Source organism: Tachypleus tridentatus, chromosome 9 (assembly GCF_004210375.1).
Source record: "Tachypleus tridentatus isolate NWPU-2018 chromosome 9, ASM421037v1, whole genome shotgun sequence".
NCBI lineage: Eukaryota > Metazoa > Arthropoda > Merostomata > Xiphosura > Limulidae > Tachypleus > Tachypleus tridentatus.
Genome location: NC_134833.1, coordinates 96,064,738 through 96,086,703, shown reverse-complemented (window position 1 = coordinate 96,086,703; position 21,966 = coordinate 96,064,738). Strand labels below are relative to the sequence as shown.

Genomic DNA, 21,966 nt, shown 5'->3' with positions numbered 1-21,966 from the left:
TGTAATAAAACCATAACGTTTATTTCAAATACTGTTGCGAAGAGTAAGCCTAAAGTAGTACGTAGAAATGATCAAAAAATAATTCTATAACATATATATATATATATAAAAATAGGCTTAAAAGTTTCAGAAGCTATAATGTACATGATATGAAAGGAAAATGCACAAGATAGCAGAATGTCACGGCGATATTATTTAGATAGCACTTTTTTTGTTCTCACTGACAGTTCTCAGAAGTCAAAGAATAGGTCAACAGCTTTTCGTGCTAATTCGAGTTAAAGCGATGTAATTCTGCTTTCCACGTGTAATTCAAAAGCTTAAAACTTGTAAAATGTAGCTAAAAGTGAATCGTCGTAAAAAAAGCATCACGATTAGTACAATGGACGATTAAAATTCAGAGAAAACTAACTACTTTTCCGTTTTTAATTATGTATAATAATTCCACGTATGTAACGTCTTCGACGAGAACTACCGCCCGATCAATATCCGAATAAAAGAAATCTCGAGGCCGTTGAACCGTAGTTTATATACTGTCTCGAAAGAAGTGGGTACGTTGCGGTACAATCTTTTCGAACGTGTACCTCATAGCATGATAAACATTGAATAAAAAAAAATGGAAGAAGAAGTTACGAACTTTTATCTGAAATCAACATTCACTCTGGAGAGTTGTCTCCTGGCAGAGACTGGACTGGTAGATATCTCTCTCTCTCTTTGTTACGTACAGAGGATTAATCACACATTATAAGAACAATCTCTACATGATAACGTAGCGTCAACATTAAGTTGTGATCGTGGTGCCACGGGTTATGATGTGTGTTACTATATATATAAATAAACATACATATATCTGATTCATGGAGAAGTCCAAAATATTTGACTTCAGTATCGTCACTGTAGCTTATGACTGAAGGCGCGTGACACATTCCTGGTATGGTGAGATTGTAAACAAAGTAGTAACAATAGAAACAATACTTTAAAGAAGAGATCCTTCAATATTTTCTATGGATGAGTAATGTGTTTAGGATAGTAGAGGGCTCTGAATCGAAAGCAACGTTTAATTCTTAAAAAAGAACAAAAAACAAAAAAAGACTTCCAGTCAGAAATTCCTTTTCCCATTGAAGCTCAACATTTGTAGTTAACAAGATCTGAAACTGACGAAGACTCACAAGCAAAACTTCACAATTTTTAATCATTTCTCAAAATCACACTCTTTCTATGGGAGAAATTGAAATCACGGCAGTCATATTTGACCTCTTATATTCCTCTAGGCAGCTCTAATGTACTTTTGTCTTGAAAACCTACATTTACGTGGAATTTTGCCAAATTACGTGGTTTATATTGACCTTGCAGAAACTTGCTAAAATGGAAATAGGGTAAAGACCTTATAAATGTATTCAATAGACTGTGTAGTAGAGCGACGGAAGAAGTGGGTTCAAAAATAAGAAGGGATATGGAAAGTATATTTTGTTGAACATGATAAATCTCTCTCTATATATAAACTCTAGTACACCATATGATTATAAGTCTAGGAATTATAATGACCTATACAAGTTTGTAATTCTTAAGTAAAAAAAAAACAACCTAGGGTTACAATAATAATATAGAAGCTATGCTATTCCTAATATTGAAATTAAATTCTTAGTAACATGGGCATTAATAATTGATTATTCTATCTCGACGGCAAGAAAATCTTTCATGTAGAAGCTTTTCTTATTGAAAGCTAAATACATATATGAAAAAATCTTGGTAAATATTTAAACAAACAAAATAATATATTTCTTTCCATCTTAATATAACGGTTTTGCCTCACTCTGAAGAAGGATATTTTAACAGACCAACATTCGAAACTTCTGAGAAAAGCTTTTTCATATAGTACTTTCAGAATTAGTTCCATTAATTATTTTATATTTTATCATATAAAGATAAAATTCTCAAACTAATGACTCACTGCCTGTCCTTTATATTAAAGAAATCCAATATACAATGTTTATTCCTTATCAGTAAATGTAAATCTATTGTTCTTTATAAATCGTGAGTTCTATAAAATGATGTTCCCATTACAATTCTATACTATTTTTAGATTCTAATGAAAGAAGTGTACTTGTCATAAATTCCTTGTTATTGTAACAATGTGCCAGTTATTAATATCCAAGTTTATTCAATCATCTTGCTCTTAACTTTAATTAAAAGCTGGAACCTGTCTTGAAACCAGATATTTCCTCATTTACAAAGATGTCATTGAATGTTTAGATTGTTTGGTTTATTTTGTATTTCGCGCAAAACCACTAATTGTTATCCTTAATTTAGCAATGATAGACTACAGTAAAGACAATTAGTCAACACAACCCACCGCTAACTCTTGGACTACTTTTTTATCAACGAATAGTAAGAATGACTATATTACGTATTATTATTTATTCTGGATAAATCTCGATTTGTTATGTTACGTATTGCAATTTGAAATAGCTTGAAACTAAGTTAAATGATAATTTAGATTTGGAAGGTAATTAAATTTTGATATGTATTAAATTTATTATATTTGCTAACAAGATTGTTACACACAGTTTTCTTTCATGATACACATACGTTTTAATATACAAACAATAATACAATCTATAATAACGGTTATTACAAATAATAATTTATATACACAAATTTTACAAACTTACAAACAATACTGAGACTTTGGTGTGGAACTAGATATCGTATCGAGGGTTCACGATGAGCGAATTAATTCCGAGTTCACGTAAGTACAACTGTTAAATTATAATGTCCCTTCAGCTTAAAAGAGCAAGCATGTTAGGCGTGACAGTAAATGTTTAGACCAGTCTAGTTAGTTTTCTATTTGGTGTTTAACCGCATAAGTTCGAAGGTTAAAGTTGCTGTATTTAAACCAGTCATCACACTGCCTTAGAAGTCACTACATAAGTGTCTTAGGAGAAAAAAAAAACGATGAAAAAAGATAAATAAATAAACAACGACACGTATATGAATAAAATGCAACATATGATGTATTAAATCTACGCAACTTATTTATTTTCACGGAAATACTTATTGCCTATTATCTAAAAAATAAACTGTAGGTAAAATTTTTTTGTATAACAATTGTTTTATAAAACCTTACCTTATTATTTAGGTTTATAGTGCAAACATTTAAACGAAAAAAATGAGTGTTTTTGTTCGTGTGTATGATATTTTTTGTTGTAAAAGTACATTATAATATAGCTCGAAAATAAATAAGCACAGACGATTTTGAAGTGTGACGAAAATAGCTGCACATATGTACATATTTCCTCATTGTGATAAACTTAACAGATAAAACAATAATAATATTTATCCAAGATTTTAGATGGAATCTAAATATACTTTCGCTGTCACAAGAATTATTTTTTATCAGCTCATAATTCATTTTTATTGTGCTATGTTGTGGAATACACAAATACGTGTACGAATTTTTTTTCCTAGTGCAAAACTACACAGTAAGCGAGCTATGTGAGTCTGTAAAGTTATCACTGACCCGTAAAGGGGACAGTACTGTATGAGAAGCAACTATGTGAAACGGATGCTTAAAGTTACTTATAATGAAAACGAAATAAAATATCTCCTGATAAGGATGAAATATAATATAAATTTTTTTATTCATTGGGTTTGATTTATTTTCCAGTTAGGTGTTCAACATCTTCAGAAGAGTTCGTTTGTTTGAACAATTTAGAAAAAGACTATTTTAGGGTTATTTGCGAGTATCCATCTTTAAATTTGAAGTAATAGACAAGATGGAAAACAGATACTCATCACTATCCATAGCCAACTCTTGGATTTGACCATCATTGTTACTACGCATCTGCGGCACCACAGTTTCTTTTGAATTTCAAGCAAAGCTACATGAGGTTTATCTGCGCTAGAGCATTTTTAATTTTGCAGTGAAATAATAAAGGGAAAGCAGCTAGTCATCACCACCCACATCCAAATTGTGGGCGACTTTTATTACCAACGAATAGTTGGATTGATCATCGTATTATAATGACTGTACGGATGAAAGGGCGAGGATATTTGGTGGGACGGGGATTCGAACTCACGAACCTCGGAGTCAAGCACCCTAACCACCTGGCCACTCTACCTGATAATTTGGACACTTGAATCGCATTCTGTGGATTGCGTGTTCGAATCCCGTTACAAAACATGATCGCCCATTAAGCTGAGGGAATGCTATATTTTGATGGTCAAACTCACTTTCATCGATAAAAGATTAGCTAAAGAGTTGGCGGTGGGTGTTCTTTCCTATCTGTCTTCCCCCTACTTTATTACTTCGAAATTAGGGACGTGAAGCGCAGATAGTCCTTATGTAGTTTTGCACAAAATTCCAAAATGAAACAAACAAATTGTTATGCAGTATTTGCATATCAGTATTAACGAAACTATAAACTGTTTAATACCGTTAGGATTTAGAATTTGATTATGTGCAGTAGTGCTGCCCTCTAGGGTAAACAGATATATATTACTGAAAAGTAACTGTTGAAACAATAGACACTCACAAAAGTTCACACTGAAAAATTGGTCCAAATAAATCAGAACTCTCAATTAAATAAAATTACTCTTAAGTTGAATTAAAATAAAAATACTTTTGAAAAAAACAAGATAAAAGATTAAAAATGTTTGATGAAAAATAACAATAAGAGTAACAATGGATACAGATACTACAAAGAAAAATTCATTTAAATCTAAAAAAAGCAGAAATTTCAACAATAAAAGAAAGAATTTATGTTTTTTAACCGCTTGTTGTTTTGTTATTCCTCGTCCAGCTAACCCTAGAAATATATTTATATAAAGTATTTTTATCCTAGAGAAGTACAAAATAAAAACTAAACATTATAAACATTTGTCCACAGGTTTTCTGTTTGAAAATAATGAAGTAGAAAATTAATGAAACACGACAAGTACAAATTCAGTTAATCTATCAATGAATTCAGGTTCATTAAATTCTGTATCACCACATAACTGGTTAACTTTGATTAAGATGGGCTTATATAGAGATATTAAATGTCACATCTACACATTTAGCACAGAAACAGATTATATAGCTAAACAGACAGCTCATTTAATAGATCTATAAACAGCAACAGTACTTTCCTTTTGCTTTCAAGTAGATCTTCAATGTTTTGATTTTTTTAAGCGTAATACGATTATACCTCACTGTTTCACAAAATCAAAGAAGAGATGTTTGTTTCAAACGATCTGCGCAGCACCAGTAATGGACTGCCTGCGTTTGTTTTGTTATTATGCGCTAGCTTTCACGGGTATCGAAATCCGGTTCTAGCAGTATAAGTTCGTAGATGTACTACTAAGCCACTGGAGGGCGCTGTCTGCATATAGTCGACCTTAGTTTTGAATTGATATACTGTGGGAAAGGCAACTAATTAACAGTATCCATCATCAAGTTTCGAAACAATTGTTTTTGGTTGAATAGCAGGATTTGTCCGCCTCTCATATACCTTATATATGACTTGAAAGAGAGAGAGAGAGAAGCAGTGTTTCTAACAAAGCAATGCCGACAAGAATTTCTAGATTCAAATTCTGGGAGCGTTAACTTTCAGATCAAGCTCGACCTGGAAGCAGAATGTAATGACATATTCGGCGTATTACGTTCTATACCATTAAGTACATGAGTTTATTTCGAAAACTTTCAGCAGTAATGGACAGAGAAGTAGTAGCTAGCTTACAAACTATTTTATCATTATAACTTTTAGTGACACTTGGACCGTATGTTGTCCTGTATAGTGGCCGTTAAGGGTAATTTATCAGTATTATTTCCAGAGGTACTCGAACTGTTTGTTGTTATTGGGTGGGTGTCAATGGTTATTTATAATTATAAATTCCAGTGACACATGGATTGTTTGTTGTCATATGTAGTGAGTGTTAAGGGCTATCTATCATTATAATTTCCTGTGGTACTTGGAACTGTTTATCGCTACGTGTGGTGAATTTCAAGGTCTGTAATTACCATTAGAATTGTTTTCCAAAGTGTGTAGTTAATGTTTTTTTGTTTGCTTTCTTGTTGAATTCGAAGATACATATTAACCTATTTGAACTGTGCCTACCGTTGAGACATCAGGCTGCTACGTACAGGAAACTTATATTAAAGTACCTTCTTACATCACGTACCTCTAAACAAATATAAATACGATAACACTTCAACAGAGTGTAAATGATTTTTACTTCCATACAATACACTATACTGTACAGGTTTTTAATGTATAAAGAAAGATACCTGAATAAACAAAGTACTTCTGATAAAGTCTGTACTTTAGCCAAGCACGAGGAAAAATTCAGTACATAAAGTTCATGGATTTTTTGTTTTCCATCACAGTTTTTTTTATTAAAAACAATGACTCATTGTAAACAGATAAAGATCTTGAAATGAATTAGTTAGCTGGAGATACGGAGTCGAAAATATAACAAAAGGTGATTAAGAAAAAACACAGGTCACATAAGTTGTTTATTACATTTCTTATTTTAGACATAGTTTTTATTGACGTTCATCATCTCTTACGAACCATTCAATTTGCTTTCTTACTGTGAACATTTTCAGGGAAGCATATCTCCAGAAGGCTCTTTATTCCGTCATGATGAAAAACTCACTTCAAGTCAAAATGTATTATCAAGACGGCTGGTTTGGGTATTAGAACTTGAATCATAATAAAGTACGGAACAGCGTTTTGACTTTTTTAGGTCATCTTCAGGTTGGTTAACAATAGCGCAAATTAGGTAAGTTCAGGAATAATGAAGTATAAACAGATAACACAGTACACAAAGAAATAGACTGGATTCACTTCGTTCTTGATTCTCCCTATACTTCAACGTCCACGATGTTAGTGAAATAAATCAATGCTTTGTAATATATAAAACTTTGGCTTTTACCATTATACTAAATAATATTCTGATGGCATAAGTAGCATGATACCAGATGACGTGAATTGATATTATAGTATTATACGATAGGCTTAGCTATTCTTACTGTAAAAATAATTCAATACCTACTGTAAGGCCAAAACCTTAATGCAATCTAACATATCTCAAATATCGAGATTTGCAGAAGTAAATTTATTGTTCAATGACAGTTCACCCTGTTCTTGTAAATAATGCTTTTACCGAATATGACTTTATCAAAAATTAAAACAAAGATCGTATCTGAATTACAGGAAATTACATAACTTCACAAAAGAATGGTGGCTGCAAAAGATGTATTATACAGGGTGTTCGGAAAGTCACTGTGCACTTATATATTTATTAACAGACATGTTTCAATATAGAATACAGGAGGTAAATATGACTGACAATTATAAACAGTGTTGAAAGTGATTCCCGTTGGCATCAATACAGACCTGGATCTTTCTTATTTTGTTTCTAAACACCTATCAGTTGCTGGCTTGAAATAGACTGAATAGACATACAATTACAAAACTGAACAGTGACTTCCGAACACCCTGTATAATCATGTTTAATATAGGGTTTATTTCATGAAGTTATGACCTTATTCTTTAAATTAGAATTAGAAACTGTTCCATAAAGTTATAACCTTTATCTGTACTTCAGAACATCAAACTATTTCAGAACGCTACGACATTAGTTTGTACTTAATGATGAAGAAATGTTTCTATGAAGTTACGACCTTTATTTGTACATCAGGAATTATGTTTTTTTTCTGTACATTAAAAGTAGAAACAACTCATGAAGTTATGATCATAATCTGTACATCAGGAGTAGAAACTGTTTTAATGATTATGTAAGAAGTTAAAATACTTGAATGAAGTTTTGACTTCAATCTGTACATTAGAAGTCATATGTATACATACGTCTCTTTCATCTTTCATTATAGTATCATGTAAGTAGTTCAAGATACGTTGGAAAAAAAACCACGTGTAGGTGACTTCAAACACGCATAATTAATAAAAATGTGCAAATTTGAAGACCAAAAACAAATTAAGTACTCTTAATCAATCTTTCAATGAATTACACGTGAACGTACATTATCTGTTTTGAGCCTAAGAAAAGTTTGCCTGTAAAATACATCAGATAAGAAATGTTACGATTTAATGAAGCAACTCTGGCTAATTATCAGCTATTACAGGTGTGAGATATGATGGGAAATATGACTCAAAATAAAAGAAACATGTTTGTTTTGAAACTCCCATTGTTAAGATGCATTAAGCCGTACATACGTAAAAACAACAAGACTAAGTAAACAGATATCATGTCAACAGTCGTTCTATGTTATTTATATAGAATAATGGTTAACTCTATAAAAACACCTTTGCGTATTTGGACAGTAAGTAATATTTTAACTAAAGAACGTGTATATCGCATTTGTTATCGAAGTAGTAATGAAACTATTGCTTTGAAATAAATGATCTATAATGCACTCCGTTGTTTGCAAGAATCCAGTGTGATTGGGCTTTATGAATAACAACATTTTGTTTTGTCTCATCATAGCTCATTTTATCATACTACTTAGAATATTTTCCCCAATAGTAGATAGTTAATCTAAAACTTACAGAATAACTCTTGTATATCCTCTGTATGAGCAGTAGTAGCATGCGTCAGTAACTCCTTTGTTAACAGACTTCTGCCTACAGACTAATAACCGATCAAAAGGCAAGTTTAAAATTCTAGAGAAAACTTTGTTCGGTTCTAGTGCTTTATCCATTTCTAACCTTTTGGGTTGTCTACTTACCACTAAAGAATTAATACCCAATAATTCAGTCTAATTCAGATATTTTTTATAGAATGTTTAGGGTGACAAATGATTCAAATATATGACATTGTACAAACAAGATAGAATATTTAAATATTTAATTATCTCAGTTTCTGCAAAAAATCGTTGTCATCGGTATCCTTTAAAGGCTAAATTCTAACTCAATTCAGTATTAATTAAAAAATGATAATATCGTGCCACATGGCCTCAGATATGGCTTTCTGAATATTAGGAACTAAATGCTTATCTCCAGATGCCGCCAAATATCAAACATAATTATACACTGATCACTCGTGTTCTCAAGTCAATTCTTACAATAATAAATATTAAAATGAGTCCTCTGTGGTTGACACTCTGAGCCTTCCTGAATATTTACAAAAAAACCTTTCTTCCTCGTTACTTTGACTTCATACAATCTTAATCGTTATGCCAAAACATTATTTTCAACAATTATTGCATGGGTATTCTTATTAGTAATCACTATACTTATTAATATCATTTATCCGATTAGGTGGCTTAAAAGCGATCATCAGCAATAAAAACTTTCTGCACTGGAAACTCAGATTGTAGTAACTCACGTTCATTTAACTTCTTTAATCTCAACATATTACACTTCATCCGTCGTGGTTCGGCAAAGCCAGGTAGTTAAGGTGCTCGACTCGTAATCTGAGGGTCGCAGGTTCGCATCCCCGTCGCGCCAAACATGCTCGCCCTTTCAGCCGTGGGGCCGTTATAATGTTACAGTCAATCCCACTATATTCGTTGGTAAAAGAGTAGCCCAAAAGTTGGCGATGGGTGGTGATGATTAGCTGCCTTCCCTCTAGTCTGCTAAATTAGGGACGGCTAGCACACATAGCCCTCGACTAGATTTGTGCGAAATTAAAAAACAAACAAAACAAAACAAAAAATTTAACCTGTTTAAGTGTAGCTCGTCTTTAACACATAATTTACCTTACCCTGAGAAAGATCACATAGACTCAACTAACTCATTAGTTTCCTGAAGAACATCTCTGATAATTTTTCATTTAAATCGTAGATCCTACAAAGTGATACATTCCCATCTATCCTGAAGGAACAATCCTGAAAGAACCACACGTCTACCACTATCGTTGAACAACTGAAAGAGTTCTTTAAACATTTTAGAAGCTCTTCTCTTCCATAGTTTTCAGTAGTCATTCCTATGTGCACTACATAAAGATGTTTTTGTGATTAAGAAATAAACTGTCATATACATTTACTACCTATCAAGGAAATTCTTGTTCTAGTGTTTTCATGCTCCATTTGAGAAATAACTTTATCAGTACACTATATCTTGACTATCTTGATTCTTACTGAAAGCTTCCAAGGATCCACGTCTATTGAGAACTGGTACCTGAATGTTAACTGGATCCGTTTCTGTATACTTAATTGCTTTTATAGTGTGTACTCTTCTAAGCTCAGCAGTTTGTTCTATTCCTTTTCATATCATATTTATTCTAACAATCCATTTTTCCTACGTCCTTGATTTCTACTCCTAATCTCCAGTTTTATTCTTCTAATAGCACAAAACTATGTTTGACTTATTCTTAAGCATAAGCAAGTTCTACTAACGCGAGGCCCAGCATGCCCAAGTAGGTTAAGGCGTTCGACTCGTAATCTGAGGATCGCGGGTTCAAATCCCCCGTCCACAAAACATGCTCATCCTTTATAACGTGGGGGCGTTATAATGTAACGGTCAATCCCACTATTTGTTGGTAAAAGAGTAGCTCAAGAGTTGGTGGTGGGTAGTGATCACTAGCTGTCTTCCCTCTAGTCTTGTTTTGCGCAAAATTGAAAAAAACAAACAAATCTACTAACGTTGTGTTCTATATCTTTCTGAACGTCCTGGAAGTCGTAATTAGGTCCACAGTTTAAATTATAATCCAGTTCTAGCACCCATCGAACATTATAAATTTAAGTCCACATATCCTTGAACTACTTGTAAACATATTAAAATTTTATTATTCCTTACTCTTTATTACTAGCTCACCTACCTGATAATTGTATATTTAACTTTTAGAATTTTAATTAAATTGTAGAGAAACGTAATACTAAAATCCGATATTAAGTCACCTTTTAGTTTGGTAGTTAGCTATTAATTGTTCTTTAATTACTGTGTGTTTAATATACTAAACTCTTACAATTTCTAAGATAATATTTATTTCAGTCATACAGGACAGTTAAGCTTAAAGTGTTAGTATTATAGATTTTTTTTTCTTTTATGTGTGTATGTGTATATATTTGTATATGTGGATCGTGGGGACGCTTATGACCTTTCAGCCATGTTAGGTGCTGAAGCATCATAGTGTGCAGGTTTTACCTGGTTGGGCCCATTTCCTCTCCAGGTAGCCATCTAAAATTTAGTAGTGAAAGGCTAGAAGGAAGATAGCTAGTCTACACTGTCTACCGTGGAATCTTGGGCTACTTTTTACCAACTAGTAGTGAGATTGGCCATCACTTCATAATGCTTCCACGGCTGAAAGAGCGTGTGTGTTTTTCTAATAGCGAAGCCACATCGGGCTATATGCTGAGCTCACCGAGGGAAATCAAATCCCTGATTTTAGCGTTGTAAATCCATAGAATTACCGCTGTACTTGCAGGGGCGCTGAAAGAGCGAACGTGCTCAGTGACGAGGATTTGAGCCTGCTATTTGTTATGTGTCGATCCATAACCATCAGACCATGTCAGACCACGAATATTTGTTGTAAACGTTTAAGGAGTGTTATGGTTAAATTTCAATAAATAAGAAGCAACACCAAGATAGACAAAACTAATCAGAGTAGATAAAAGCTTTTATAACGTGATAAAGGAAACAGTACGATGTTTCTAACCTAATACAAGTTAGAACACTCAAAATAACTGTTATATTTGGCAAAGTTCCAATAACATTTTAACAGAATTTGGTACTGTGCTATTCGAATGATTTTAACCAGTCTTTGACTTCCGGATTTGAAATTTCTGCTTGTAGTTCAAGCATTTCCATATTTTTTTCGTAGTACTTGGCCAACTTATCTTCCTCAGCTTTGGTCAGCTCTTCGAAGACGTTGATCGCAATACTGAGAGCCATCACCTAAATATGTATGGTTAACGATTCTTAAAAATTTATGACTGGAAACTCGAAAAATATGTATAATATATTAACTGTAGTTAAGTTATCATGCCCAGTCCAAACGAAGCTTTTTTGTCAAATACAAATGCCCATTAGACCGGATTTGATATGTCAGACATTAGTGTAGGAGTTTCCAGTCAAGGAATATAAGCACTATCTTCCATGTTATAGGTTTCTTATATATTGTTGTAGTTCACTCACAATATTTTTAGTAGGTTTATTATACACAATGTTGCTTTCGTTAACTTTTACGTCACTTTTAAATTATTTTGGTTTGATCTACCTAGCTGTGTAATTCGACTAATCTTAATCAGAAGTTTGAATTATGAACGCATATATTACTTTGGTGAATTCATATATATTCAGAGTGAATAAATATTTAGAAATACAGGTTCTATAAACAAATAAATATCATTTTTTAATACAGAATTAAAGATAAATGTTCGATAATACTTTAAGTAATTTTCATTATCAAATCTATGTTGACTCTGTAAAAAAGGAAAAGTTTCAAACTTTTTATATGGTTATAAGTTTGGAATACAAATTCGATAATTAACTGTTTGTTTGATTATTTATGAAAATAGTTGGAGTAATACATAAGAAACACACACACATCATTCAAAACATTCGTATCCGAGAATTACCTGGAATGCGATTAGAACAATTCCAATCCATCCTAACATATTTGACTTGTCTGTCAGATACCTGCTGAGTTCTGCTCCACAACTCTAAGGACAGAAATATTTAACAGCTCAGAAAAATATACTTCAGATACTGACTTAGATTACCTAATACTATGTTATAAATCTTCAGGGACAGAAATCATATTACCAAGATACAAGGTACTGACAGAGAGTACGTATTGCCACATAATACAGAACATACACAGAAAGATGCTGTAATGTTACAGGTTACTGACATAGGGTATATACTACATGTTATACAACACAGGGACAGAAACACACTGTAGTACTACAGGTTGCTGATATAAAGTTTGTACCTCATGTTACACAGTACAGCGACAGAAACACGCCGTCATGTAGTTGATTACTGACATAAACTACCTACTACCATGTTGTACAGTGTACGGACAGAAATATACTGTCATGCTAGAGATTACTAACAAACAGTATTAAACACCGCCATTTTATACAACAGAATGCAAAAACATATTGCTGTAACTGTTCTTTTAGTTGGATGAGTTCTTCAAAATTAGTCATATTATTTCTTTTACTACAAATTCTACAAGTTTGGAGAACAAAAGATCTAAGGTCAAAATATGTTAGTCACTTACCAACTTCATCTATACCTTCAGTGCTTCGTTAAAACACAAAAGAATGATCAAATACATAAGTAACTGATCAAGTAACAGACAACTCACTAACACACTTACTAATTCAATAAACAATTCTATTCGACTCTGGCCTAATTTTGCTTTTCCAAACTTTCATAAAAATTCCATATTCTTACTTACATCACATAGAATGAAAGCTCCCTCAAGCAGACAATATTCATGTATAAATAATAATAGCCTGTAACAGTGCACCTTCTCTAGATTTTGGAAATCACTTGAACAATCGTAACACAAAAAAACCAACAACAACAAAAACGATGCTACGTTAAGCTGAGAATCCTAAACTCAGCAATAACGTAATTCGCAATAATTGAAAACATTAATTTTCATATCATTGTAAAATAAATAACAACAAGACAATAAAAGAAATTTTTTTCATCATGAGCATATGATAAATCTGTTGACCCTATGTGCTTTCTTTTTTACTATAATGAAATAATATATATAATAAAATCAATAAATTAAACTGAACGAATGAAAAAAAATTTGCTTGCTTAATGAAGGATGAGAAGACAACGAGTTCCCTTCAGGTACAAAACGATTGAAAGAATTCACTAGTGGTTTAATTCCTGGTAATGTTCTGGAAATGACCTCGACCAAAATCCTGGGCTTCCTAGCTATATGATTTACTCATAGAGAAGTCTTTTCTGAAGCTAACCATATGACTGTTTATCAGTGGAAGATCTTTCTTTGAATTGGGTCGTAGGTCCTTCTGTATCCTAGAGAAAACATAGCTAACTGGTTTCATTGCAGTGATGTCGAGAAACCCACTTGTTGAGAAATTTATATGCAAAAACGGCTCGTTTGGGTTGAGAAAATATTTTACATAGAAGAGCGAACATTGCAGCATTGGATCATTCCAAGTATATATATTTAATTTTTAAGATAGTCCCTTTTTGCATCGTGTATTGTACAATCATGTCATGTCACCCAGAATGAAATCCAGTGTTATCAGTATTTATATCTCAGCAACCTCCATCTTATCATTAGATGGATAGTTCCACATCTTATTTGAAAGATATTCACCAAAAAGCTTCCTTTTTAACTTTTTGACTGAGAAGAACTTATGCTTCTGTCAATTTGGTGAAATAGTCCATCAAAACTAAGATGTTTTTAACTTCCATTATTATTCTGTTGCAGAGAATCAAGTACATGGATAATAACTTTCTCAAGATAAGCTTCGATAGTTAATCATGTTGTTTCCTTCGTGAACCTTTTACCTCGCAGTAAAGTACATATGGTTTGTCTAAATCTTATGTAGCATTCCGACATCCGACCTAATGGAATCATTTTCTTTTCCTCTTCACACCAAAATTCTCTGTTGGAAGTTTGTGAAAATGATGTTGTATTTCTGAGTGCAGTAACTATAGAAGAGCCAACTGTAGTCATAGTGTATGTCCACTGGTATATTCTTATATATATATATAATAAATCTTTTCGTGGGCACAATGAATTCTAGTGGATCCAGTAAATTGTTTTTTCTTTGGGCTATATCGAATTACTGTTTGCTACAAGTGCTGTTTTGCACCATTCTTGATTTAGTCAATAATTAGTTTGAAACTTGTATCTTTTACTTGAGAAACTTTTATTACCTATTTATTATCACTTTTAAACATCTTATTTTGTTTTTCTCTATGTTGCACTTAAGGTTGGTTGTCTTTATTACCTCTTGGTTCCTTCTTTTCACTGTTTCTACATTATTTAGTATTACAGTCTTCGTGATAATGCATCATCATTTCCACGGATTTTTTCAATGAAACATACGAGTTTTATCTGAAAGATTAGATCCAGATAAGAGTCGTGGGGATTGAATTCCATTTAACCCTGTAAAAGCAAGGAATGAAAGTTGTATACTCAGATACGCACAGCATCTGAGGATGTTGTAAACAAATTAAAATAAAACCTTCAGCAGTTGGATTAAATGGAGAATTCGATTCACTTAAATCTCTAAAATTGGAGGCTGTTCTATTAAATAAATCATACCGTCGATTTATCATTTAAGGTATTTGTAAAATCAAACATATTATACATGGAAGAGTTATGTGATTTCCGAAAGTGTCCCCTTATCTCATGTATCTTATCGTTTGTGTTAACAGTTTAGTTCTTAGAATATGTTTAATATCAATTCTCTTGTATCTATTAACTTTCTCGAAACATAGCAACTACAGTTAAACTTCTTCCCGTGTTTTTATTTCTTTTCCCAATACGTGTAACTTTGATCCAATATGTGATGTATTTTGTGGTATTCTCTCTTTAATGTTTAAATTTCAGGTTTTGTTTAGCAAACCACTTAAATATTGCATTTAAACTTAAAATAAATTCACAATTTTTTCTGCTCTCCCATGTGAAAATAAATTTATGTATAGTCATCACTTAATCCATGTTTTAACTTAAGCTTTTTCATTGCTATTACGGCCCGGCATGGCCAGGTGGGTTAAGGCGTTCAACTCGTAAGCCGAGGGTCGCGGGTTTGAATCGCCGTCGCACCAAACGTGCTCGCTCTTTCAGCCGTGGGGCATTATAATGTTAGGTCAATCCCATTATTCTTTGGTAAAAGAGTAGCGCAAAAGTTGGCGGTGGATGGTGATGACTAGCTGCCTTCCCTCTAGTCTTACACTGCTAAACTAGGGACGGCTAGCGCCTCTAGCCCTCGAGTAGCTTTGCGCGAAATTCAAAAAACAAACAAAACAAACCGTCAGTGTTAATTCGCCATTTCTAATTATGGCAGTATGGAATACCTGCAAAACAATGTAGAGTTGTCCAATGAATCTAGTATCATTTTAAAATAATTGTTCTTCACTACTATTTTTGTGATGTTTTTATTTATTTACATTCAGACATATAAATGCTAACCTAATATTGTTTCATATAACGTATAAAAACACTAAATAACATTAGCTATTCATGTTGATAAAATAATAATAATCACTATTACAAAATACTGATATTAAACGGTAAAGGTCTTGCTTTTAGTTGTGTTTATTTTATAACAAATTATATTTCTAACAAAACATTTTCTCTGTCTATGACTCAATTACATAAAAGTGCATTTCTTAAAGTTATTTCATTTCCCATTATATTTGTGGTTTATACAATTTTTCTCGTTCAGTTTCATTTTAATTTTTTTTTTTACCATATCCATGTACATATTTCCCTATCGATTTCGGCCCGGCATGGCCTAGCGCGTAAGGCGTGCGACTCGTAATCCGAGGGTCGCGGGTTCGCGCCCGCGTCGCGCTGAACATGCTCGCCCTCCCAGCCGTGGGGGTGTATAATGTGACGGTCAATCCCACTATTCGTTGGTAAAGAGTAGCCCAAGAGTTGGCGGTGGGTGGTGATGACTAGCTGCCTTCCCTCTAGTCTTACACTGCTAAATTAGGGACGGCTAACACAGATAGCCCTCGAGTAGCTTTGTGCGAAATTCCCAAACAAACAAACAAACCCTATCGATTTCATTTAATATTAACAATTTTCTTGTATAACTTGCTTCGTATTTTGACGACGGTTGATTTTGTGTTTTATCTAAGTTAGTCCAATGTTCCATTAAAATTCGGTTTCGATTCTCAAGTAGGTTGTTTAGTTCGACAACTTTCACAGTAGAAGGTTGTACTGAATATTGTTCTAGTCTTCCTTTATTGGGTGTTAGTTATTCGCTTTATGTGAAGCTTCTTGTATTTAAGTTTCTCATGGTACGATGTACATGTTAACACCATACCGACCATCACAAAAAGATTTACAGCTACTCAAACTTAATTCTTGAACAATTATCCTTTATAAACGACTTTCTGGTGGTTACTTCATTAACAAAATACATCAACTTGTGAATAGTTAACCCTACATGTTTTGATGCATAAAATGTACTGTATTCTAGCTCCAATCAAATTAACTCCAGGTTTTCGTCTGTCAACACTACATTTACTTATTAATACTTATTTTCCTTTGTTAACAATTCTTAAAGGTAGGTATTTGAATTTTTAAGGATTTGTACGTAGATGTCATGCTACATTTAGAGCTTTAAACAGTTTTGCGTTAAGGTTAATAGAGGTTTAACATGCTAGATTAAAATGGTTTTTAACCTTATTTACTAATTGGAGTCAAAATCTCCACTTCTCTTTATACTCTATCTGACAATCATACATATAGCGTAGTTTCTATTGCAAAAGGCTACATTGTAAGATGAGCATATCCAATGTTCAACATCTCTTCCTGCAGGATTTCCATAGACTATTTTGTGCACGAAGATGATAGTTCTCCAGCACTTATTTCAACAGTACGACTACAACGAAACACTTTGACGCTGCACCTGGCAACCTGACCAGTGTTTGTTCAGAAGAAATAGCATGCTTACCCATTTCGTTCTCCAGCTGCTCGAAGTATGCGATGGTTTAACGGTTATGCTGTGTACACAAGTGTTGTGTTACTCTAACAGATATAAAGCCTTCTTAATTATGGTGCGAAATTTTGCCTGGAAAACAGTGGACGGCTTTTGTTACTGACGTTTGTGTTCATGGTTCTTACCTGATTCAAGATGGCACGCTTTGTTTACCATAACTAAAGTACGACTTATTGTAGGTTTCTTTCTGTAAGTTCCTAATTTCTCAGACTGATCCCTTTTCCTTTGTTTTCAATGCCATTAAGTACAGAAATTTTAAATTACTGGTGTATACACGTCTTTATGATCTTAGTGTATGATTGACTATACTATACTGAAAATGAGTTGCACACTCTTTCCTTAAAGCGAGTAGTTTTAGTGCCAACACACTACCTATGTAATTCCAAGCAATGTTAAATTGTAGTTCTAATACATATCGTTCGATCGCAACTTTATATCGGTTATTATTGTCATATGACTTGCACATTTCTATATTAAAAATCTTTTTAATATTGTATACTCAACCCTCAATATAATCATTTGTGACACAACAAATTGCCAGTCCATTTTATGCAGTTAAGGCTGTTTGTCAAGACTTGCTTCGTTGAATTTGCACTTACCAATATCCTTTCCTCAGAACCAATATTGAAAACTATTTTACCCTTGTTGAAGAATCCAAAGTAAAGTCAATCTTTTGAAGATGGAAACGTTATTTTTTGTGACTTAAATTATCTACTGGATCATTCGAATTCCTTTTTTATGTTTTACAAGCACAATAGGTAATAGTCAAAAAGAGCACTCGGTTCCATGTTTTTTCATGGTTTTTATTTCTTTGACTTTGCCACTCAGAGGCATCTGGATAACACACATATTAGGACTACATTTCTAGTATTAATATTGTGAGATATTTTATTTGTCAGGCTTGACTCTTGACATCGATTGAAGATATAATCTTGGCATTTTATGGGCAAATTAAGTAATCTGTGGGGTTTATCTGTTGCAAGATAAAACTAGTTTGTAAATCATCGTTTATTGTGATATCTTTGAGTTGGTCAAATGCCAGTTTCTTCATAAGTTCACGTGGATCATCTGGGCATGCTTTCAGCCAGGTTAGTCAAAGTCTTGTCTTTCCTCTTTACTTTGTTCCTAAGCTTTACTTAAAAACTTTTCTGTGTTGTGATACATAAATATTTGTTATCTCTCTTAGCTTGAAATTTGGTTAATGCTATTAAAATTTGCCCTTTTCAGTGCAAGCAAGTTGAATAGCGTTGTTTTCACTATTCCATCTATTCACTTTTAAAAACTCTTCCAAACTGAGCTTGATATGCCCAGATTTATTGTATTTTTATGGTGTTTTGATTGGGTGACATTGTTGAAATCTGCTAAATTCTGTAATTTCATTAAGTTATGATATAGCTGGAGTAGTCAAGGAAGGTCCTTCAAACATAGATGACAAGGTAGTAGCTGTAAAAGATGGTATTAGAAGTTAGTAGATGTAAAGTTTGTCTGTTTGAAGGTAAGGTCAAATCAACAAAATAGGCTATTTGTGCTCTGTCCTCCACGGGTATCTAAAACTAATTTATAACATTGTAACTCCACATAAGTCACATGCTACTGGGGGCAAGGAGGTGGAAGATGTAAAAACACTTGTGTTTGGTTTTATCCTTGTGTATGCTAAGTCAGCATAGTTTATCTTGACATTTGTATCCTTCTCTACATTTTTAATACTTTCATTTATCTTATTATTACGTTTCTATACTTCTTCAAACTTGATGATATACTTCCTTTGTTCGTTTTCTTTGGCTTCCTCAGTTTTACCTTTGATCAAATTAGTTCCTGTTCGTGATAACGTTTGTAAATTTCATGTTTCGCTTTAGTAATTTCTCTTCAATTACTGTCTCTTTCTTCATGCTGTGCTTAGAATCTATCAGTGCATACTTCCAGATAAACTTTCAAAAGTTTTAAGTAAAAGTAGTAATTATAACTTTACTCGAGCATTTGCTTTTATTTCCCTCTGTGGACTCAGTAGATAGCCTGATGTGGCTTTGCTATAAGGAATACACACATACGTTTTTATTGTTCACAAAAGTAATTGTTCACTAATCGATAGGCTTAACTCTACAGATTAAACCAATCCATTTGCTAACAGGCCCGGCATGGCCAATCGTGTTAAGGTGTGCGACTCGTAATCTGAGGGTCGCGGGTTCGTATCCCCGTCGCGCCAAAAATGATCGTCCTTTCAGCCGTTGGGCTGTTATAATGTGACGGTCAATCCCACTATTCGTTGGTAAAAAAGTAGCCCAAGATTTGGCGGTGGGTAGTGATGACTAGCTGCCTTCCCTCTAGTCTTACATTACTAAATTAGGGACGGCTAGCGCAGATAGCCCTCGAGTAGCTTTCTGCAAAATTCAAACAAACAAACAAACAAACCTTTTGCTAACTTCTCCATGTATATCTTGCACTCTCTTGAGACACAAACTCAGGAATTACAAATCTAGATTAACTGAACATGCAACAGACAAACTGGTTAACACGCCAATCATACAACTAGTTAAGATCTTATTTTCATATTTTTCAAGTCGGTTTCCAAACACATAGAAATTGTAGACGTCATGCACTCACAATTTCATATCAAAACTTCTTCTAGAGAACAACACAAAAGTCTAAACCGAAATATTAAAAACAGTCTACAATAGTAGTGTCATATCACAGATAACTCTCGTGGAATACTCACTACCACAATATACGATATTGATGCTATATTAAAAGTTTATTGCAAAACATATACCACATACTGAGAGTCTAAACATTACACAGAATCTAATATACTCTCATGACACACGATGTGAAACAGATCACCTCTTGATATGTTTCATGGTACAAATACATTGCATAACAAGCTACATAATATTAACAGAGATACATAGATACGTTTAAAAAGTCCAGACCTGAGTAAAACAGCTTACAAGAACTGTAGAGACTGGTTATAACATTAAATAATGAGAGACATATAAATGTTTTACAATATAATAATATTTTATAAAAAAAGTTCGTTATAATTTACAATAACAGTTTACTCCTCTGTATAAGCAATTATTGCAATCAATAACACATTTCTTCACCGACTATTAATTATGATAACTGCCTATATACGTAGTTACATTACAACAGATGTGTAAAAAGTTTGTTGTCATGTATAGCTCAAAATTTGTGAAGAAAATATATTGTAGTAAATTGAACAGTATTTGAGATGATAGACAAATATTTTACCTCACATATGTTCAGATGAAATGTGTTCTTAAAATGAAAACAAAACAAAACAATATTACTAAAGTGTAACGCTATGTCTTTTTTTCCACTTAACACTCAAAAGTTGCATATGTACAAGTTTAGGCAAAGCAGCTTACCTTTTCATAATATCTCCCTTTTGTATTATCTATACAAGAGTATGGTAGTGACAAGTTATTCTGTGTATAATCTTCTGTGGAAATTGGTCCACAACACTTGAACTAAAACAGCGACCAAAAAAGGTAAGTTACTACTGAGCAATTCGAAACTGATTATTAGATATAGGTTCCTTATTTAAATTTGTAGGTATGTTAGTTTTGAAAACAAATGGAAAATATAAAAACTATACATTTATTGTACTTTCATACTTTAGATCCAAGATGACCGATCATTCTCTACCTTTCACTCAAGTTTCTCGGTCTCTAATTCATTATTTTCTTTTGAATTTAAAGTATACAAAAGTAACACAATCATACTTAGTTTTTATTTCCACATTCAAAATATTACTAGATCTCTTATTTTGAATAAGAAAACTGAAATTCATAACCAAGCTTATCTTGCTTTAATTGCAGCAATATGGACCAGGTAAGCCTTTTAAAACCATATTATGTTGTCTGAAATATAAATAAATGAGTAATGCTTCTACTAAAATGAAACAGTTTTGCAATGCAACTATTTAATTAAAACATCAGTTAATTAAACAAAATAAGTATGATAATAATTCAATATAGCTCAATTCAACCTTTCAATACGATAATCTAAAATTATATTTAACAAAATTAACCTTAAATAAGGTGTATAGCAGGAAAGAATAAAATCGAGGGATTTTTCAAATGGTTATCTTTGGCTTCGAAAAAAAATTATTGTTTATTTTAATACCATATACGAGAGATTTCTGACATGAAACAAACAATTTATATTTTACAGTAAAAATAAAACTTAGTTGTAACGTGCAAAATATCCAAACTATGAAAAATGTCTGTACTATTTAGAAGAAAACAAACAGTAGCTCAGATAGTACGAAAATTGATTACAAACGCTATCAGTAGTATCTGGTATACAGGGTTTAAAATACC

The 21,966-nt window shown here is 32.8% G+C and overlaps 1 protein-coding gene across 6 annotated transcripts in view; it reads right to left on the bottom strand.

Annotated features, from left to right (window-relative positions):
- Positions 1-2,720: 2,720 nt before the first annotated feature.
- The window catches only part of LOC143225813 (leukocyte surface antigen CD53-like), a 29,400-nt gene continuing 10,154 nt past the window's right edge, over positions 2,721-21,966 (bottom strand). For 5 of the 6 annotated variants that reach the window (XM_076455860.1, XM_076455856.1, XM_076455859.1 and 2 more), the window contains 3 exons: positions 21,010-21,111; positions 12,521-12,604; positions 11,542-11,837 (listed from right to left, as the gene is read on the bottom strand). In XM_076455860.1, coding sequence (XP_076311975.1) covers positions 11,679-11,837; positions 12,521-12,604; positions 21,010-21,111 — 345 coding nt within the window. In that variant the 3' untranslated portion in view covers positions 11,542-11,678. Of the gene's footprint in view, positions 2,933-11,541; positions 11,838-12,520; positions 12,605-21,009; positions 21,112-21,966 lie in introns of those variants that run through there. The other variant, XM_076455857.1, reaches the window with a different exon arrangement.